The 18,641-nt window shown below is 45.3% G+C and overlaps 1 protein-coding gene across 1 annotated transcript in view; it reads left to right on the forward strand.

Moving 5' to 3' along the window:
- The window catches only part of MTR (5-methyltetrahydrofolate-homocysteine methyltransferase), a 1,642,758-nt gene that overhangs the window by 1,132,272 nt on the left and 491,845 nt on the right, over positions 1-18,641 (forward strand). The window contains exon 21 of the mRNA XM_082249226.1: positions 7,411-7,518. Within this exon, the coding sequence (XP_082105352.1) occupies positions 7,411-7,518 (108 nt within the window). The remainder of the gene's footprint in view (positions 1-7,410; positions 7,519-18,641) is intronic.

The raw sequence follows: 18,641 nt of genomic DNA on the forward strand, positions 1-18,641 counted from the left end.
TCTATGGCCCTTGAAAGATGTTCTCTTTTTTGGCCCTCCTCTGGTTTTCTCTGCGAGTCTCTCGCTCACGAGCTGCTGAGACAGCTCTTTTTTTATGTTCCTTTTTGTGTTCCTTTATAGTTCCTTTTTTTGCTCCCGCTTACTGGTTTCTCAACACTTACTTTGCGATATCTACGTTGCTTATGTGTGACATCTGTTCTGCCTTGATCGCCCCCTTGCCTGAAACATGACCATCAAACTCTTGACCATTAACGCTAACGGTCTGAATCATCCGGCTAAAAGGCGTTCTCTGTGGAAGGAGGCGTTGCTTCATAGAGCTGATGTGCTGGCAGTTCAGGAGACCCACTTTCAAGCCAACAAGGTGCCGTACCATGGACACAAGAACTATCCACAGGTGCTTCTGGCCTCCGGCACTGAAAAGACGAGAGGGGTAATGCTAGCCTTTCGGGACTCCCTCACAGTGCGTATACACAAATCGGTACTGGACCCGGACGGCAGGTACATTATAGTGACGTGTGATCTCAATGACCTTCCGATCACTTTGGTGACCGTATACGCTCCGAACTCCCACCAGGTTCGTTTTTTGCGGAGAATCCTCAAGAAGGTTTCAGCACTCCAATACGGCCATCTGCTGGTATGTGGAGATTTTAATGCTGTGGTCGACCCCGGGTTGGACTCCTCGGCATCCCCCCGGGGCCGACAACAGTCTTTGGGGCATGTGTTGCATGGGGAGAAGTTGTTTGATGTGTGGCGTTGCCACCACGCCATGGAGCGGGACTATTCTTTTTTTTCTCCCAGGCATCACACCTATTCACGCATAGATATGTTTTTTGTTGACATGTTTTTATTAGGTAAGGCTTCCTCCTCTACGGTCAACGACATTACATGGTCGGACCATGCGGCGGTGGAGTTGACCATAGAGGACACAGCTAAATGCAACAATGCTTATATCTGGAGATGTGATATTAATGTGTTACAGAGTGAGAAATGTAGAGCCCACATATCCAAGCAATTGCAAGACTTCCTACATTTTAATAGTACCTCTGTCTCTGACCCGTGGATGTTGTGGGGTGCACAAAAGGCCTTCATACGAGGGGTGTGCATCCAGCAGCAGGCACGGCTCAGGAGGCAGCGGAGGGATCAGGTCTCCACTCTGACGCACAAAATACATGTCTTGGACGCTGGCAATAAAACAAACCCTACTGATTCCGTATCCCGGGAACTTCTGGCATTGAGACAGGAATTACGCCTTCTCCTTCTGGAACAATCCAACAGACAATTTCAGTATCTTAAACAAAAATACTATTGCCAAGCCAATAAGGCTGGCAAGCTCTTGGCATCACAGGTAAAGCGCAAACAGGCTAAATCCAGAATCCCCTTCCTCCTTCACCCCTCACCTGCGTCTAAACTTACTCATCCGCAAGACATAGCGGATGCATTTGCTGATTACGGCGCTTTGTACAATCTTGGGGATAACCCGTCTGAACACCAACCGTCGACGGAGGATATTAACCGATTCCTCAACGCAGTGTCCCTACCCTCCCTCTCAGACAACCAACTGCTCGCCCTTAACTCCCCGATCACGCTTACGGAGGTGCGCTCCAGTATCGCATCGTTGCCAAAGGGTAAATCTCCTGGTCCGGACAGGTTTTCCAAATAATTTTACCAGCTCTTCAGCCAACACTTAAGCCCTACTATGGCGGAAGTCTATAATAAAGCAATGGCAGTTTCCTCATTGCCCTCAGATATCCTAAATGCCCATATTGTCACGTTGCCCAAGCCAGGTAAAGATCCCACCACACCGGCAAATTTTCGCCCCATTTCCCTTTTAAACTCTGATGCAAAAATATACGCCCGTATCCTGTCAAAGCGCATTCAAGCTATTCTCCCCACGCTTATACATAGAGATCAGATGGGTTTCACACCAGGTAGGCAGACCTCTGATGCAACAAGGAGAATCTTGGGCATCCTGCATCAAGCACACTCCTCCAAACTCTCCTCTGTACTACTAACCCTAGATGCCGAAAAGGCTTTTGACAGGGTTCATTGGGGTTACATGCGGGCTACACTCCAAAAATTCGGTTTTTCAGGGCCCATTCTCTCTGCCATCATGGCCCTCTATTCTACACCAACGGCACGAGTATACACCTCGGGTACGCTATCTAAAAACTTCAACATCACAAACGGCACAAGGCAGGGCTGCCCCTTATCTCCCACAATCTTTAACTTGATTATAGAGCCGTTGGCAGAAACAATTCGATCCAACCCACTCATCACGGGTTTTAAGCTGCATTCATACCATCATAAGATTAATTTGTTTGCAGATGATATTATCATGATGCTCACCCATCCAGAAGTCTCACTTCCAGCGGCCTACACTACACTCCTTTCTTATAGCAGAGTATCGTTCTATAAACTTAATGCCTCTAAGTCCACAGTCCTCAATTTAGGGGTCTCTGATGCGCTCCAATCTAAACTGCAAGCCTCCATTCCTATCCCATGGTCTTCGGACAGCATCCATTATTTAGGTATTGATCTGCCGGCTAACCCCCTTAGACTGCTACCTGTAAATGTCAGCAGACTAGTGAACAAGATCAACGTGGACATTTCCCGTATGCATATCCCCCACTTCTCCTGGAGTGGGAGAGTAGCGGCCTACAAAATGTTTATTTTGCCCCAAATATTATACCTTTTCAGAGCACTTCCCATTCACTTTCCGGCGACCTATCTTCTCAAGCTGACTAAGCTGATGTCGACTTACATCTGGGGAGGTAAGCGCCCCAGATGCGCCGCGTCAATTTTAGTTAAGAAAAAGCAATTTGGGGGAGCATCTGTCCCTGATATAGCTACCTACTATAGAGCTACGATTTTGGCCCAATTGAGACAATGGCTCACGACATCTGAACCGCCTATGTGGGTGGAACTTGAGCGGGATGTGTCACCGCTGAGGGATCTGAGAACCTTCCTCCTGAGCGACAGGTGGAAGGAATGGAGGCTAGCAGACTTGCCGCCCACAATGCAGGCAACATTGAGGGTATGGTGTCTGTCCCCGGTGTCTCCGGTTGTACGGGATATATCTAACTCGTGCACACTACCAATAGATATTCTTGCCCAATATATACCTGATCTTCCCACGCATCTGATGATTCGGTGGAATATCTCCACCGTTAACTCACTCTATACCGGCGGATCCCTCACCCCGATTACGGATCTCATTCAGAAATACAACCTACCTCAATATATGCACTATCACCTATTGCGCATACATCACTTTCTGCGGGACCATCCCCTGCAGTTGATCCTGATCGATGGCAGGATATGGGACCTTCTCACAAGCACACTGAATAAAACCCCCAAACTATCACACTATTATGATGTTCTGTTGGATAACTCTGTGTTCTACAAGACCACTCATATTTTCCGATGGGATACGGAACTCGGTACTACCTTCTCTATTTCTCAGTGGAAATCAGCCCTTACAACTATATACAAATACTCTCACTGCGTAAATCATTGGGAGATGTCCCAAAAAATAACGAATAGGTGGTATTATACACCTTACCGCCTGGCGGGCTTTTCTCAATCCTACTCTCAACTTTGCTGGAGGGAATGCTCTCAAGTAGGGACGTTACTTCATGTTTTGTGGTCCTGTCCCTCCTTGACGAGTTACTGGCACCAAATATTTAGATATATGTCCTCTCACACTGGATGCATACTGAAACCGACTCCAGCACTAGCCTTACTACACTTAGGGATTAATGACATACCGGTCCAATATAGGCCCTGGGTTACACATGTGTTGCTGGCGGCTCGCACATCTGTGCTCCGCAGATGGAAAACCAAGGAAGCCCCAAACCTGACGGATGTAGTTCAGTTACTTAAAGTTAACCACCAATTTGAAAGAGCTCTGGCAATAAATAAGCTACAATTGCAATTATTTAATACATACTGGGACTTTTGGGCCATGAAGCTTCCCTGACTTAATGCTGTATTCCTGTTGGATGTGACATATTTGCCTGCTTTACTTGCGTTACTTGATTGAATTGATAACCTGTTATATGTATTCATAGCGGATGTTACTGCTCATAGTCACAATGTTGAGAACTGACTTTACTTTATTTTATTGTACTTTCTTTTTCTGTTATGTCTTAAAAAACTTGAATAAAAACTATTTGCAAAAAAAAAAAAGAAAACTGTGAAGAAAGAAAAAAATGTATAGACAAAAAAGACTTAAAAAAAAAAAAAAACAACAAAAAAAAAAAAAAATAATGTGAGTCATTATTTTTTTTTTTTTCCAACAAGTTTATTGAAGAAAATTATGAGTAACAAATGTGAAATTACAAAGTCCACATTGTATGCAATATGACACAAGAGAAATGAGAAACACATACTGTATGAAATATTTAGAATACAAGAATACTGGATAAAAAAGTATAAAAAAGATGAACTCTTTAAGTGTGAAAACAAAAAAAAAAAAAAAAAAAAAAAAAAGAATAGATATGTTCCTGGTTGACACACAACTGCTACCACATGTTATCCACACCTCCATTTCCACCATTACTTGGTCAGACCATGCTGCCATCCATATGTCCATATCCATAAGCCCTGCCTCCCCTTCTGCTTTTATATGGCGCTGCAATAATTCCATTCTCTCAGATCCTGACTCCCTCAAGTTCCTACGTTCTCAAATACAGGAATTTTGTACTAAAGACACCCCTGGAATCAACCCTTCCTTATTGTGGACCACACATAAAGCCTTCCCCAGAGACGTTCTCATCCAATTGGGTTCCAGATTAAAAAAGAAATTTTAAGGCAAACTGAACTCCCTTATCAAAGAAATTCACTCTTTAGATAAAATAAACAAAACTGCCCCCACCCAATCAAATGCCTCTAAACTGTGCTCCCTCCGCACTGACCTACTTAGGCTTTTGACTGAAAAAATATGTTAGCACGCTTACGCATGCAATATTATTCAGCCCATAATAAGGCGGGCAAATTTTTAGCCTCCAGGCTCAAAGCGAGGAGGGTTAAAGCCAAGATCGATTTCATCACTCACCCACACACTGGAGCCAAACTAACACACCCCCAAGAGATCTCGGACACATTTGCAGATTATTATAGCTCCCTTTATAATCTCAAGTTGGACGCAGGCACCCCTCAACCCACAGATGTGATGCAAATTCTCTACGCAGCCAGAGCAATTCTGGGTAGAAAATGGAAGTCTGACCAAACCCCTGAAATAATTGAAGTGACTCGACTACTCAGAGAGATACACTCATATGAACAAATTATAGCTTTTAAGGATGGCTCTACTTCTAAAATAAAACGCCACTGGCAACCTTGGTGTTTATATACTAAATTTGACAGCGCAATCTAACTCAAGGAGAGCTCCCTTTGGCAAGGTACCTTTATAGTCTTTTTCTGAATCTTATTTTACTAAATCTTTTACTTACTCTCTAGGCGATCAAACTTTATTTTCTTTCTTGTCTTAAACCAAGCTTACTCATTACTTGGTATGCAATTGCAAGGGACATTTATAGTTTACCAAATTCTTGCTATGTTCGATTGCAGCATTCTGTTACGTTCAGCAGCATTGATGTATTCTTTTATTGATTTACGTGATTCAGTTTACATATGCGGGTATACTTTTAGTAATGTCTTTTTCGAATACCCATTAAGAATATTTTATAAAGTGCACCTTACAGCGTCAGGCATAGTGGGTGATGGCCGGGTGTGGCGGCTCCTCACGGGGTGTAGATTGCTCCTATTTGGGCGTCTTGGGGTGAGGCGGCTGCGCCCGGACCTGTATAAATCTTCCTTTCCTACCCTGTCGGATTAATTTTCAATTGTTATTGTTATTTACGTAACAATCTAGATCTTTAGATCTTAGAATGGTTTGCATTTATTCTTGATCTTATACCATTTTGTTCCATTGCACCATGAATTTCTTTGTGATCATTATGCTCTTATTTTGTTGTGTTCATTGTAATGCTTGTTTAAAAACCCAATAAAAATAATTCTAAAAAAAAAAAAAAAAAGTAGGGAAAAGAAGGGTTCCTAGAGATTAGGAAACTGCCTCAAAGCTTGGATTAGGAGTTTTCCAGCATCTCACTATAACAATATGGACAACTAATATACATTTTGTGTGAAAGAGTGCAGTAAAGGATTTGTTAAAGTTGTTGCAAACCGTAGTTGGTCACAAACAAAAACAAACCTTAGAACAAAGCCCACCAGAGGCACACTGAGAGGGCAGACATCTTCTCCTGGTCTTTCTTCCAGGTTTGTGTGCTGTGTGATTGTGTCCTCTCCTTAGTCTCCATTAGGGCTTACCTCATGCCTCCTGCCTGTTCCATCTATCCGAAACCTGGCCTTTTCTGAGCTTCCAGACAGTGGTGTGGATTTACAGGATTGGCGATGTGTGGATTTGCTGCTGCAGCCTGTTGGGGAGCTGTTCTGTAAGAATTGTGCCGGAGAGCGGGTGGCTGGTTAGGAATAGGAGCTGACACCATATTTCCGGTCTCCATGCGGCTGCTGTATGAAGAAAGCTGTTCCCTTCTGCAGCTTTCTATCTTATTTGTGCTTCCGAGTCATGGTCAAGAGGGCTTGGGGGTGCAGTTTGCTGGTGCAGCATGTATGTACTGGTTCATGGAGAGCTATTATGTTCTTTTTCCCCACAGTAATGCCGGAGCTAAGCCGCCATCTTGGTCTTTGGCAAACAACGCTCCCCCTAAGGCTGTGTGATTGGCTCAAGCTGCGATGACATCACCTCCATGCATGCAGGTGAGAGCCCTCGGTTTTGACACGAAGCTCTGAAGTTCTGGCAAGGTATGCCGGACCTTCAAAGTGCATGCGCCGGTTACGTATGTGGGGTAAATACAGGGTGCAAGTTTAGGAGATATTAATTTTACCTACAGTTAAGCCTTTTTATAGGCGTACATGTAGGTACAAATCACGAAGTGGGCTTTACTAACGCTTTAAGCAGAGCTTCAGAATGGGTTTTTCAAAGGTTCCCCCTTTTATTCTATTGATCCACTCATATCACTGCTATGAGAGGTTATACTGGGCTGCCAAAACAGTTTTGCTTTGCCCGTGTCTCTTGAAGGGTACAGTGTGGCCCAATATTTCAGAATGCTATCTTGTGTCCATAATGTGTTCCAAGAAAAGGGTTTTAAAGGTAAGACTAAAATATTTTTTATGTTGACTACATACTTCATGAGACCAATGCACTGTGGTGTGTTTGTATATGTTGCAGCTGAGTATCCAGCAACAGGATGATTCACTAAATAGAGTAAATGTTTGCTTTCTTTTTAGTTGCTGAGTGCTATTTTATATATTTAGTTGTGGCCATCCATAATTATTCTATCTTCATTGAACTGCAGGTAATTTAATTGTTTTTGCATTTGGGTTTAGGTAATCAAGTCTGCTCGGGTTATGAAAAAGTCTGTGGGGTACCTTATTCCCTATATGGAACAGGAAAGAAAGGAGAAGAGAGCTCTGTCAGGAAATGTGGACGATGATGTAAGTCTGGTGCTGTATGTTTTCTGTTAAAACTCCAGATCCATTTCTGATTTTTTTTAAATCTGCAGACCGATCAAATAAACAAGATTGTTATGTGGAAAACATTAACTACTAAGGAAAATTATAAATTATGATTTGCCTGTGCATTTTCCTCCATCTTTACCAATGTTTCTTTGCATCTCTTTGACGTCTCTGAAAGTTAAAAGATTTGTGTAAGGACAGAAAGAAGGCAGTAGAGTCAATTTTCTAATGAGGTACAGATGAGAAAAATGCCTTTGTGTTTGCATAAAGGCCTGTTTGCACCAGATTGTTGATGTAATTCATGTTACTTGCATTGGTTTGCTGTGGTGTCATTATATGTGAATTGCACCCCAATGTCCTGCACTCAGCCTTATGCATGGTGTCCTGTGCATTGTACTGTGCTGCAGTAAATTGTAAATGGTATCCATTTTTTTGTGTGTTGCCTAATTGCATAAGGCAACACACAATGCAGTGCACACAGCCATGTTGTCACAGTGTACTGTGTTGTGAACAGGCAATTAGGTGATAGCTGTTCCCGCTGAATTACAGCCAGCTCCGCATTGCATCTATTTTTTGTGTTAACTAATGCAGCCTTCCTCAATGCATAAAATTGCGTGTGCTGCAGCATACTTCTTTGTGAACAGGCCTGCTCTGGCTTGAGTACAGCTTAGGTGCTTAGGTTCCTGGTTTAGATTGCAGTTTTTTTTTTTTTTTTTTTCTGTTTCAAGTATTTTGTTGAATAATGCAAGTAAGTAACAATGTGTGACACACAGAATAATGCAAAGTAGTGTAAACAAAGCTCGGTAACAAAGCATGACCAATAACTGTAACTACAGCAAATTGTGAGGGTTAGAAGACAAGGGGCGGCAAAATATGCGGTCACTAGAGAGTAGTGATTGGCATCGCCAACCCATCGGCACCCCATAAAGGGAGCACACTGTGCCCAGGTGGGGAGGCGAAACCAACCAATTGTTATTCTAAAAGGGAACAGTACCCAAGTCTACCATACCATGTAGGAATAGGCTGGGGGATGAGAGGAACCTCACGGGTATCAATCAAATAGGATAAACATGGGCTACAGGCAGCCAAAATGAGTGAATAAATCGAACAGGTAACCAGTAAACTGTAGTTAAAACGACACGGTAGAACCAAACTCAGACGTTGTAGGTGCTACAACAGATGTATGCAAAGGGAAGTAAGGCGGGGGGGGGGGGAGAAACAGGGAGAAGGGGGTAACAAGAGGGGACAAGAATAAAAGGGAAGAGGGGAAAAGGGGGGGGGGAAGGGGAAGGATCGCCAGGGGGGGCAGTACATAAAGAGTGGATGTGTTGGGTCCCCAGGTATGGTTCAGGGCAGCAATAGGGAGCTATCAAAATTGGGGGGGGAAGAAAATTGTCAACCCAAGGTTGCCAGATTCTATCATATTGCTCGACTCCATCCGTCAGAACAGCATCGATTTTGGCGTGAATCATAGCGTTGGTGATTCAGTGTTTCACTTCAGTCACAGGAAGGTGTGGGGATTTCCACGCTTTCGCAATGGTTTGTTTAGCTGCTGTTGTGACCTGTAGGAACAGTTTGTGGCGGAATTTGGACACATTATCCGGTTTTACATTCAAGAGAGCCAGTAGGGGGTCAGGCAAGATTGGGACGTGCAGTTTTTTTATTATTATTCTGGCCCCTGGGGGGGGTTACCTAGTGCCAAGATCAGCTTTCTTCCCAGAGCTCCTTGCTGATCATTTTTTTTTAGGTTTTTATTTTTTTGTGTCTCCTGAAAAAGAAAAAAAAAAAAAAAGAGTAGATGTTTACGTGAATGGTTCTTACAAGTGAATGACAGGGGTATAAGACCACTTGACTGCCCTCTGTCACTGTCTTAAGGAAATTGGTTCCACTTAGGCCACCCTGATTGATGCAGTTAATCACCCAACACCCAACAGGCCTACTTATTCTATCTATGTATTTATTTATTATCTGCACCCAACAGGACTAATTTTAAAGCTTCTTGGATGTTAATGATAACCAGCATTGTTTTCTGTAATTTTGAAAGTGTCAATGATGGAAATAAAATCTAACTGTTGTTGACATATTATAAGAATGTCTAATGCGTAATTTGATGCCTTTTGGAGATTTTTCCATCTTTCCTTGGCTTCTTTATGCACATTAATGCACATTAATACAAATTTTTACCTGGGGTGCCCAAACTTTTGATCCCCACTGTACAAAGGAGCATGGGGGAGCTCATGACCATAATGAGGACGGTATTGACACAGCCCCAAATGATACACAATGGCTCAAAAGTGATATGGTCCAGAAATATTTAGACAAAATAAGGGTGGATAAAGCGCCTGGACCAGATGGCATCCACCCACGCATCCTAAAAGAATTGAGCGCTGTAATTTCTAAGCCTTTGTTTGTAATTTTTAGGGACTCATTAAGGACTGGAATAGTACCACTGGATTGGTGTAGGGCCAATGTGGTGCCTATATTTAAAAAGGGATCAAAGTCTTTGCCAAGTAACTATAGACCTGTTAGTTTAACTTCTATAGTCGGGAAGATATTGGAGAGTTTAATAAAAGACCACATAGATGAGTTCTTGCTGGAAAAAAATATTTTAAGCAACAGACAGCATGAGAGACAGAAGTTGTCAAACAAACCTGATTTATTTTTATGAGGAGGTAAGTAAAACCTTGGGCAGAGGGGTGGTTGTGGACTTGGTATACTTGGATTTTGCAAAAGCATTTGACACAGTTCCCCACACACGGCTAATGTGTAAGGTAAAGTCTACTGGCTTGGAAAGATTGGTTTGTAATTGGATAGAAAATTGGCTAAAAGATAGAATTCAGAAAGTGTGGTTAATGATTCTTACTCTGAATGGTCTAAAGTTATCAGTGGTGTACCCCAAGGTTCAGTGTTGGGACCCTTACTTTTTAATATCTTTATAAATTATATAGGGTCTGGGATTAAAAGTTCCATTTCAGTCTTTGCAGATGACACCAAGCTTTGCAGTGGAATAACTTCTTTGCAGGATGTCTCCAACTTACAAGCTGACCTCAGTGCACCGTTTCATTGGGCAACTATGTGGCAAATGAGGTTTAATGTTGATAAATGTAAAGTTATGCACTTGGGGGCTAAGAATATGCATGCATCATACATACTAGGTGGAGTAGAACTGGGGGAATCCATAGCAGAGAAGGATCTGGGTGTTCTGGTAGATCATAAGCTTAATAATAGCATGCAATGCCAAGCTGCTGTTTCCAAAGCAAGCAAAGTTCTTTCTTATATTAACGGAGGCATGGACTCCAGAGAGAGAGTGATATCATTTTGCCCCTGTACAAATCATTAGTAAGACCTCATCTGGAATATGCAGTTCAGTTTTGGGCACCAGTTCTTAAAAAGGATATTGGTGAACTGGAGAAAGTGCAGAGAAGGGCAACCAAACTGATAAGAGGCATGGAGGACCTCAGCTAGGAGAAAAGATTAGAGGAACTGAATTTATTCTCTCTTGAGAAGAGGACATTAAGGGGGGATATGATCAACATGTATAAATGCATATATAGTGAACTTGGTGTTGAGTTGTTCACTTTAAGGTCAACACAGTACAAGGGGGCACTCTTTATGTCTAGAGGAAAACAGATTTTGTCTCCAAATACGGAAATAAGGTTTCTTCACCGTAAGAGCTGTAAAAATGTGGAATAGACTCTTTCCAGAGGTGGTTCAGGCTAGCTCACTAGATTGCTTTAAAAAAATAAAGTGCTGGATTCTTTCCTAGGTGTACATAATATAATTGGGTACTAAAAAATTTTTTTAGGTAAAGTCGATCCAGGGAATACCTGATTGCCTCTTGGGGGATCAGGAAGGATATTTTTTCCTCTGCTGTAGCAAATTGCTGGGGTTTATTTTCACCTACCTCTGGATCAACAGCGGGTATAGGATTGTGTATATGGGATTGTATGGTTGGGTTTTCAATACTGTTTATTTCTTTTTTTTTTTTGAACCGGATGGACTTGTGTCTTTTTTTAACCTTACATAGTTACATAGTAGGTGAGGTTGAATAAAGACAATAGTTCATCCAGTTCAACCTGTGTAGGTGTGTGTGGCTGTAATCATCTCACATAGCCCTGAATGTTCTGATCCTTGAGATGTACGTCTAAGAGTCTTTTGAAAGCCACCATACTTCCCGCAGAAACCACCTCTTGTGGTAGAGAATTCCACAATCTTGTAGCCCTAACAGTAAAGAACCCCCCACGTTGCCTGAGGTTAAAACGCTTCTCCTCTAATCGCATTGTATGCCCTCGAGTCCTCATGCAATTCCTTCGACTGAATAGCTTTTTTTCTAAGCTGAGATCCCCATTGAGATATTTATAAATTGCTATCATGTCCCCCCTCAGGCGTCTCTTCTCCAGGGAGAATAAATCAAGTGATTGCAGACACTCCTCATAATTAAAGTCTTCCAATCCCCTAATCAGTTTAGTTGCCCTTCTCTGGACTCTCTCCAGCTCCCACACATCCCTCCTGAGGACTGGCGACCAGAACTGGACAGAATACTCCTGACTAACTGTGTAACCGATCTTAATGCATTAGGGTTCCTTCTGTATCTTTACTGCGTCACAGGCCTGTGCTCGGTACCCGTGAGCTACTGTGTCTACTGTAATTGGTTATTTCTCACCCAATCCTCCGATGCTTTCTTTCAGTAGTCCTCCACATCAGGCCGGTTACTCCGCTTTAACTCCCACCGCCTCTCTCTCTCTGGTGTCTCTGCTCTCAGCCTGTCACCTCTCCGTGACATCTGCCACCTCTCCAATGTGTCTTCCAGTAGGTTGTGGCCTCTCTCTCCTCTGTACACTGCAAAAGCTCCTCTTCTCCATCCACTCTGCATGCTGTCCTCGAGGCAAGAGAGCGAACCTTCCGCCCCGCCCCCCTACCTAAGGTGTCGCTGTCCTCGCAATCGGATAGTGAAGATGACCTGTCTTCTTCAGCTGCAGCATGGGAACGCACTTTGGTGGATGCCCTGATTGTTTCAGTTAAGGGAACGTTAAAATTGAACACGAGCCAACGTCGGCAGGGACACGGGTGGCTTTTGGCTCCCGTAAGACCCAAAAGTCAAGCAAGGTTTTCCCTTGTCCCGAGACTTTTTCGCAATATTAATGATCAATGGTGGCGCATCAAGCACATGCTAGTAGTACCTAAGCGCTTTAAACACTTGTATCCTTTTGCTGAGACGGTTTCCAACCATTGGACGGTACCGCCTAAGGTGGACTATGTGGTCTCCAGGTTGAACAAATCTATTTTTGCCTGTGGATTTTACTATTGTGCCTGTGGAGGATTCCACAGTATTTACGGATCTGGTGGACAGGCGGGTGGAATCCTTTTCCTGCCATCTTCATGTATTGGCAGGTTCTATTCTAAAACTGTTTTTCTCTTACGTCCTCCGACAGTCGCCGCCTCTTCATATTCGTCACTAATGGGGCAAACTGTTTTTTTGTGTCTGTTTTGGTAACACAGACGGTTATGGAATGGATTAAGGTCCTGAAAGGAAACTTGGACCCTGACATAGTTCCCACGGAGCTGATGGATCTTTTGGACCAGATGGCTCAGGCCCTGGTGTTCCTGTGTGATGCGTCCCTGGATGCAGTTCCCTTGGTGGCCAGAGTTTCGGCTGAGGGGATTGCCTTCCTGTGCATGGTTTCGCTGAAGAGCTGGTCGGCTGACCAGACTTCCAAGAAACCCCTGACAGATTTCCCTTTTGTGGGAGAGGGATTGTTTGGTGACTCACTGAATGAGTTGATCAAGGGTCTGACTGGTGGGAAGAGTACTTTTCTTCCTCAATCCTCCAAAGGTAAAACACCCGTGCTAAGCAGAGACCTTTCTTTACCACTCATAGGCGTTTTTTTTTGTGCCTTTGGGGTGCAAGAAATAGGTAACCTGTTCAGAGCTTCTGGAGGGACTAAGAAGCACTGGTGCAAGCCCAAGGCCAGTCAGCCTGGTTCCGCGAACAAGTCCTCTTCAGCATGAAGGGGCGCCCTCACCCGTTTCTGGGGTGGGCAGTATTGGGTTAGTGGGGTCTGTATAAGAGTCTATGAGTTAGGTGGCCCTCGTCCCTATATTGAACAATAGACAAAGGAGAAAAACCCCCTAAATGGGACTATAGCGGGCAACCACTAATAGACAAGAAAGGAGAAAAACCCCCTAAATGAGACTATAGTGGGCAACCACTAATAGACCAGAAAGTTTCTGGGGTGGGGGTGGGGGGTCTGCGCTTCTTTCAGGAACCCTGGTCTTCCCTCGTTCAAGACAAATGGGTTTGCAAACTGAGTTGTTCCGGGTACATGATTGAATTTTGGTCCCGGCCGGGGGACAGGTTTTTTCAATCAAATCTTCACCTGTCTCCAGAGCGTTTGAAAGATCTCTGGAAGGCTGTGCAGGATCTCCTGGCTCAAGGAGTGATTGTGCCGGTTTCCCCGCAGGAACACTCTCAAGGTTTCTATTGAAACCTGTTCATGTTGCCCTGAAAGGAGGACAAGGTGCATCCAATCCTGGATCTTAAGGCTCTGAACCGCTTTGTGTGGGTGCAGAAGTTTTGAATGGAGTCCATTCGGTTGGTGGTGTCGTCCTTGAATCAGGGGGATTTTCTGGCCTCTGTCGATATCAAGGATGTGTATCTGCACATCCCCACTTTCAAGGGACATCAGTGATCCCTCCGCTTTGCGGTGGCAGAGGAGCACTTTCAGTTTGTGGTGTTACCCTTTGGTCTCGCCTCCGCTCCCAGAGTTTTTACCAAGGTCCTTGCCCCGGTACTGGCCTGGTTAACGTCAGAGAGGAATTTCAATTTTGGGATATCTGGACAATCCCCTGTTGCGAGCAGACCCTTTCGGATCTGTTGGGCAACATCTCAATTGCAGATCAAACACTTAAGGAATTTGGGTGGACGATCAATTTCAGGAAATCTGCTCTGTCGCCAGCCGTACGGGTCACTTATCTGGGGCTGACTCTCGACTCTGCACTGGCGAGGATTTTTCTCCCCTTGGAAAAGCTACAGAAGTTGAAAAGGGCGATCAGGTTGCTGATGGAAACTGATCAGCCATCCTTGCGGGATTGCATGACGGTCCTGGGCCTGATGGTATCAACCTTCGAAGTGGTCCGATTTGCTCATTCTCTCTTGAGGCCTCTGTAGAAAGAGATTCTGGCAAAATGGAACAGGGATCCTCAGTCATTGGACCAGAAGATTTGTTTGTCATCTCGCGAAGACGGCTCCATCCTGGTGGATCCAGTCACTGGCTTTGTGTCAGGGTAAATCCTTCCTGTCGCTGTTTTGGACGATGGTCACCACGAACGCCAGCCTGTCAGGCTTGGGTGGAGTGCTGGGGAAGCTCTGTGCCCAGGGGACTTGGGTGACAGAAGAGTCTTCTTTGCGGATCAATATTCTGAAGCTCAGGGGGCGTGGCTGCCAGCGCGGAAGATGGCCGCATACTAGGCTAGCTCCGCACGGCCACCCGGGACAATCACCGACACAAGGGCTTCCACATCCTCCAGTAACGCCGGACCAGCTCTGTGATCCACCCGAGCACAGCAGCGATGACCCGAAGGAAGAAGGATGCCGGTCAGTCAAGTAAACTGACGGGATTCTTCATCTCGCAGGCGCCCGGACTCTGCCAAAATGGCGGCGGGTATCCGAGAGGCGGGCAGCGAGGACCGGCTCCGATGAACAAACTGCCCCATCTCCCGTCCACCCCGCCGCAGCGCCGCATCGTTGGCAACCCGGACAGCGGGCAATCTTTGGGCTCACCATCCCCGCCTTCACCGTCCTCCAGGAGTCCAGCAAAGACTAAGCAGCGCAGGGACTCTCCTCCTCCCCTAGCAATGGAACCAGGTATGGACATTACTTACCCCTCACTTGCAGCTGCAGCCTCTAATCCTCTGCCTGTGGATCCATTCTCTACATGCTCCTCTGGAGGGAACCCGATCTCAGAAGCTTCTATGAAAAACATGATCTTTTCCCTAAGAGCTTCTATGCAGGCTGACATGCAGCTACAAACCAAGCAAATCACCTCTGAGATCTCCTCCCTGGGCTCCAGGAGAGACCAAGTGGAACACTCTATCTCCACACATGCTGACTCCATTAACCTGATTATCGATCGAACGAACACCCAAACAGATGAAATTGCTTGGCTAAAAAATAAGGTTGCTGACCTAGAGGACCGATCCCGTCGCAACAACATTAAGGTGCGGGGTGTTCCGGAATCGGTCTCTCCCACACAGCTGCTGCAACATGTTACTACCTTGTTTAAACTACTGGTCCCTTCTCTGCCGGAATCAGAGCTCCTGATCGACAGAATTCACCGACTACCCAAGCCCTCCTTTTTGGCAGGGGAAGTCCCTAGGGACGTACTGATGAGGGTTCACTTTTTCCACGCAAAGGACCGCATAATGCTAGCAGCTAGACAACTTAACCAGCTACCAGAACCTTATGGCGGGGTGCAATTACTACCTGACTTGTCCAAGCACACATTACAAGCCAGACGCAATCTAGCCACGGTTACCAAAGCCTTGCGTAACCACCAGGTGCAACACAAATGGCGTTACCCTGCGACCCTTCTGGTCACACATGAAGGTTCTACTGTACCTATCAGGTCACTGGAGGAAGGCCTCTCTGTACTTCGTAGATGGCACATACTTCCAGCGGACCAGATTCCATCTCCTCTGTCTATGCCTCTATGCCCCATGGACAGCGAGTGGCAGGTGGCATCCCGCAAGAGGCCCTCCAGGTCGAATTCTGCACACTCTAGCCCTATTCGCGACTGAAGTCACACAATTTTGTCCTAGGCCAATGATAGTCAATCTATCTGGCCCCTCACCGCTTTTTTTGCAGACAGTTCCGCTCTCGGACTGCCGAGACAGTCCTTTTTTTAGGCTTTTTGTCCCCTTCACCCTTGTCCCCTTTTCCCTCCTTCACGACATGTTTGGACAATAAGGATGGCACACTACTAATGAACATATGTTATGATCACTGCTCAGGATTCTCAGCGCAACGGACTTTTGTGTATTATCATGACCATTAAGTTGATCTCCATTAATGCTAATGGATTGAACCACCCCGTGAAGAGGCGTTCCCTGTGGAAGGAAGCGATATCCCGTAAAACAGACATATTGGCTGTGCAGGAGATGCATTTTCAGGAAGGAAACAGGCCTCAATGCACCCACAGGAACTTTCCAGAAAATCCTACTTGCCTCTTGTGCGGAAAAGAAGAGGGGTGTCCTGCTGGCATTCAGGGACTCTTTGGCGATCACCCTCCACAAAACTGTTCTGGACCCGGAGGGCAGGTTCATCATTGTAACGTGCGATGTCAACGGACTGCCGATGACCCTCTGTGTACTATATGCACCGAATACACACCAACTCCGCTTCTTGAAGAGAACTCTTAAGCAAGTATACAACATTAAGTATGGTCATGTGTTGCTCTGTGGAGACTTCAACGCTGTTGTCGACCCCGGGTTGGATTCCTCGGCATCTCCCCGGGACCGACAACAGTCACTGGGGGCCTTTCTCCACTGTGAAAAATTATTTGACGTGTGGCGGTGTCAACATGCCGCGGAGAGGGATTATTCATTCTTCTCTCCGAGACATCAGTCATACTCCAGGATAGACATGTTTATTGTGGATATGTACCTTCTGAACAAAGCGACTTCCTCTACGGTTGCAGACATCACCTGGTCTGACCACGCGGTGGTGGAGCTAACCATAGAGGAATCTACTAGATCCTACCAGACACATGTATGGCGTTGTGATTCACGTATGTTACAGAATGATGAGTGCCGCACTAGACTAACTAAGAAAATACAGGAGTTTCTTAAAATTAACGAACTGTCTGTCTCCGACCCGTGGGTGCTGTGGGGTGCACTTAAGGCCTTCATCAGAGGGGTGTGCATCCAGCAGCAGTCGCGGCTTCGGAGACAGCGGCGAGACAAGGTTGCATCACTGACAGACGATATACATAGACTGGAAGCTACTAACAAAACCCGCCCCAATGACACTGACTCACTTGCCCTGATCAAACTACGGCAAGAACTACGGCTCCTACTTATAGAAAAATCCGACAAACACCTCCAATATCTCAAACAACAGCACTACTTTCAGGCTAACAAAGCAGGGAAGTTTTTAGCCAACCAAGTTAAAAAAAAGCAGGCCAAATCCAGGATTTCCCACTTATTTCATCCTCTGACTAAAACCAAAATCACGCACCCACAAGATATTGCAGACAAATTCGCTAATTTCTATAGTGCTCTATACAACCTCCAAAATGACTCGACCGAACACCAACCTACCACGGCAGACATTGATAGATTTCTCAACGCTGTCTCCCTACCTTCACTCACTGAAGCCCAACTACACTCACTGAACTCCCCGATATCGTTGGACGAAGTCCAATCTAATATCTCTACCCTACCTAAAGGCAAATCGCCCGGCCCGGATGGATTCTCTAACGAATTCTATCAAATCACGTCACCCTTCACGAGTCCCACCCTAATGGCGGTGTTCAATAAGGCTATGGCAGTATCTGCGCTTCCGCCGGACATACTTGGGGCCCATATTGTTACTTTACCCAAGCCAGGCAAGGACCCCACCACCCCTGCAAATTTTCGCCCCATATCATTATTGAACTCCGATGCCAAAATTTATGCGCGTATTCTGGCCAAACGTCTACAAGGTATACTACCCTACCTTATACATAGGGACCAAATGGGGTTCACATCAGGCAGGCAAACCTCGGACGCCACTAGGAGGATACTAGGGATCATGCATCTCGCCCACAAGTCTAAGACCCCATCAGTGCTACTCACTTTGGATGCCGAAAAGGCATTTGATAGGGTCCACTGGGGGTACATGCGAGCCACGCTACTAAAATTCGGATTTCAGGGCCCTATACTGTCTGCAATAACGGCGTTATACTCGTCCCCATCAGCGCAGGTGTATACATTGGGTACGCTATCCAAACGATTCCACATAACAAACGGCACCAGACAGGGATGCCCCCTCTCGCCATCAATTTTCAACCTGATCATAGAACCCCTGGCAGAAACCATTCGTTCCAACGCTAAAATCACAGGAT

The sequence above is a fragment of the Pelophylax lessonae genome (genome assembly GCF_965119305.1).
Source record: "Pelophylax lessonae genome assembly, chromosome: 3".
Classification (NCBI taxonomy): domain Eukaryota; kingdom Metazoa; phylum Chordata; class Amphibia; order Anura; family Ranidae; genus Pelophylax; species Pelophylax lessonae.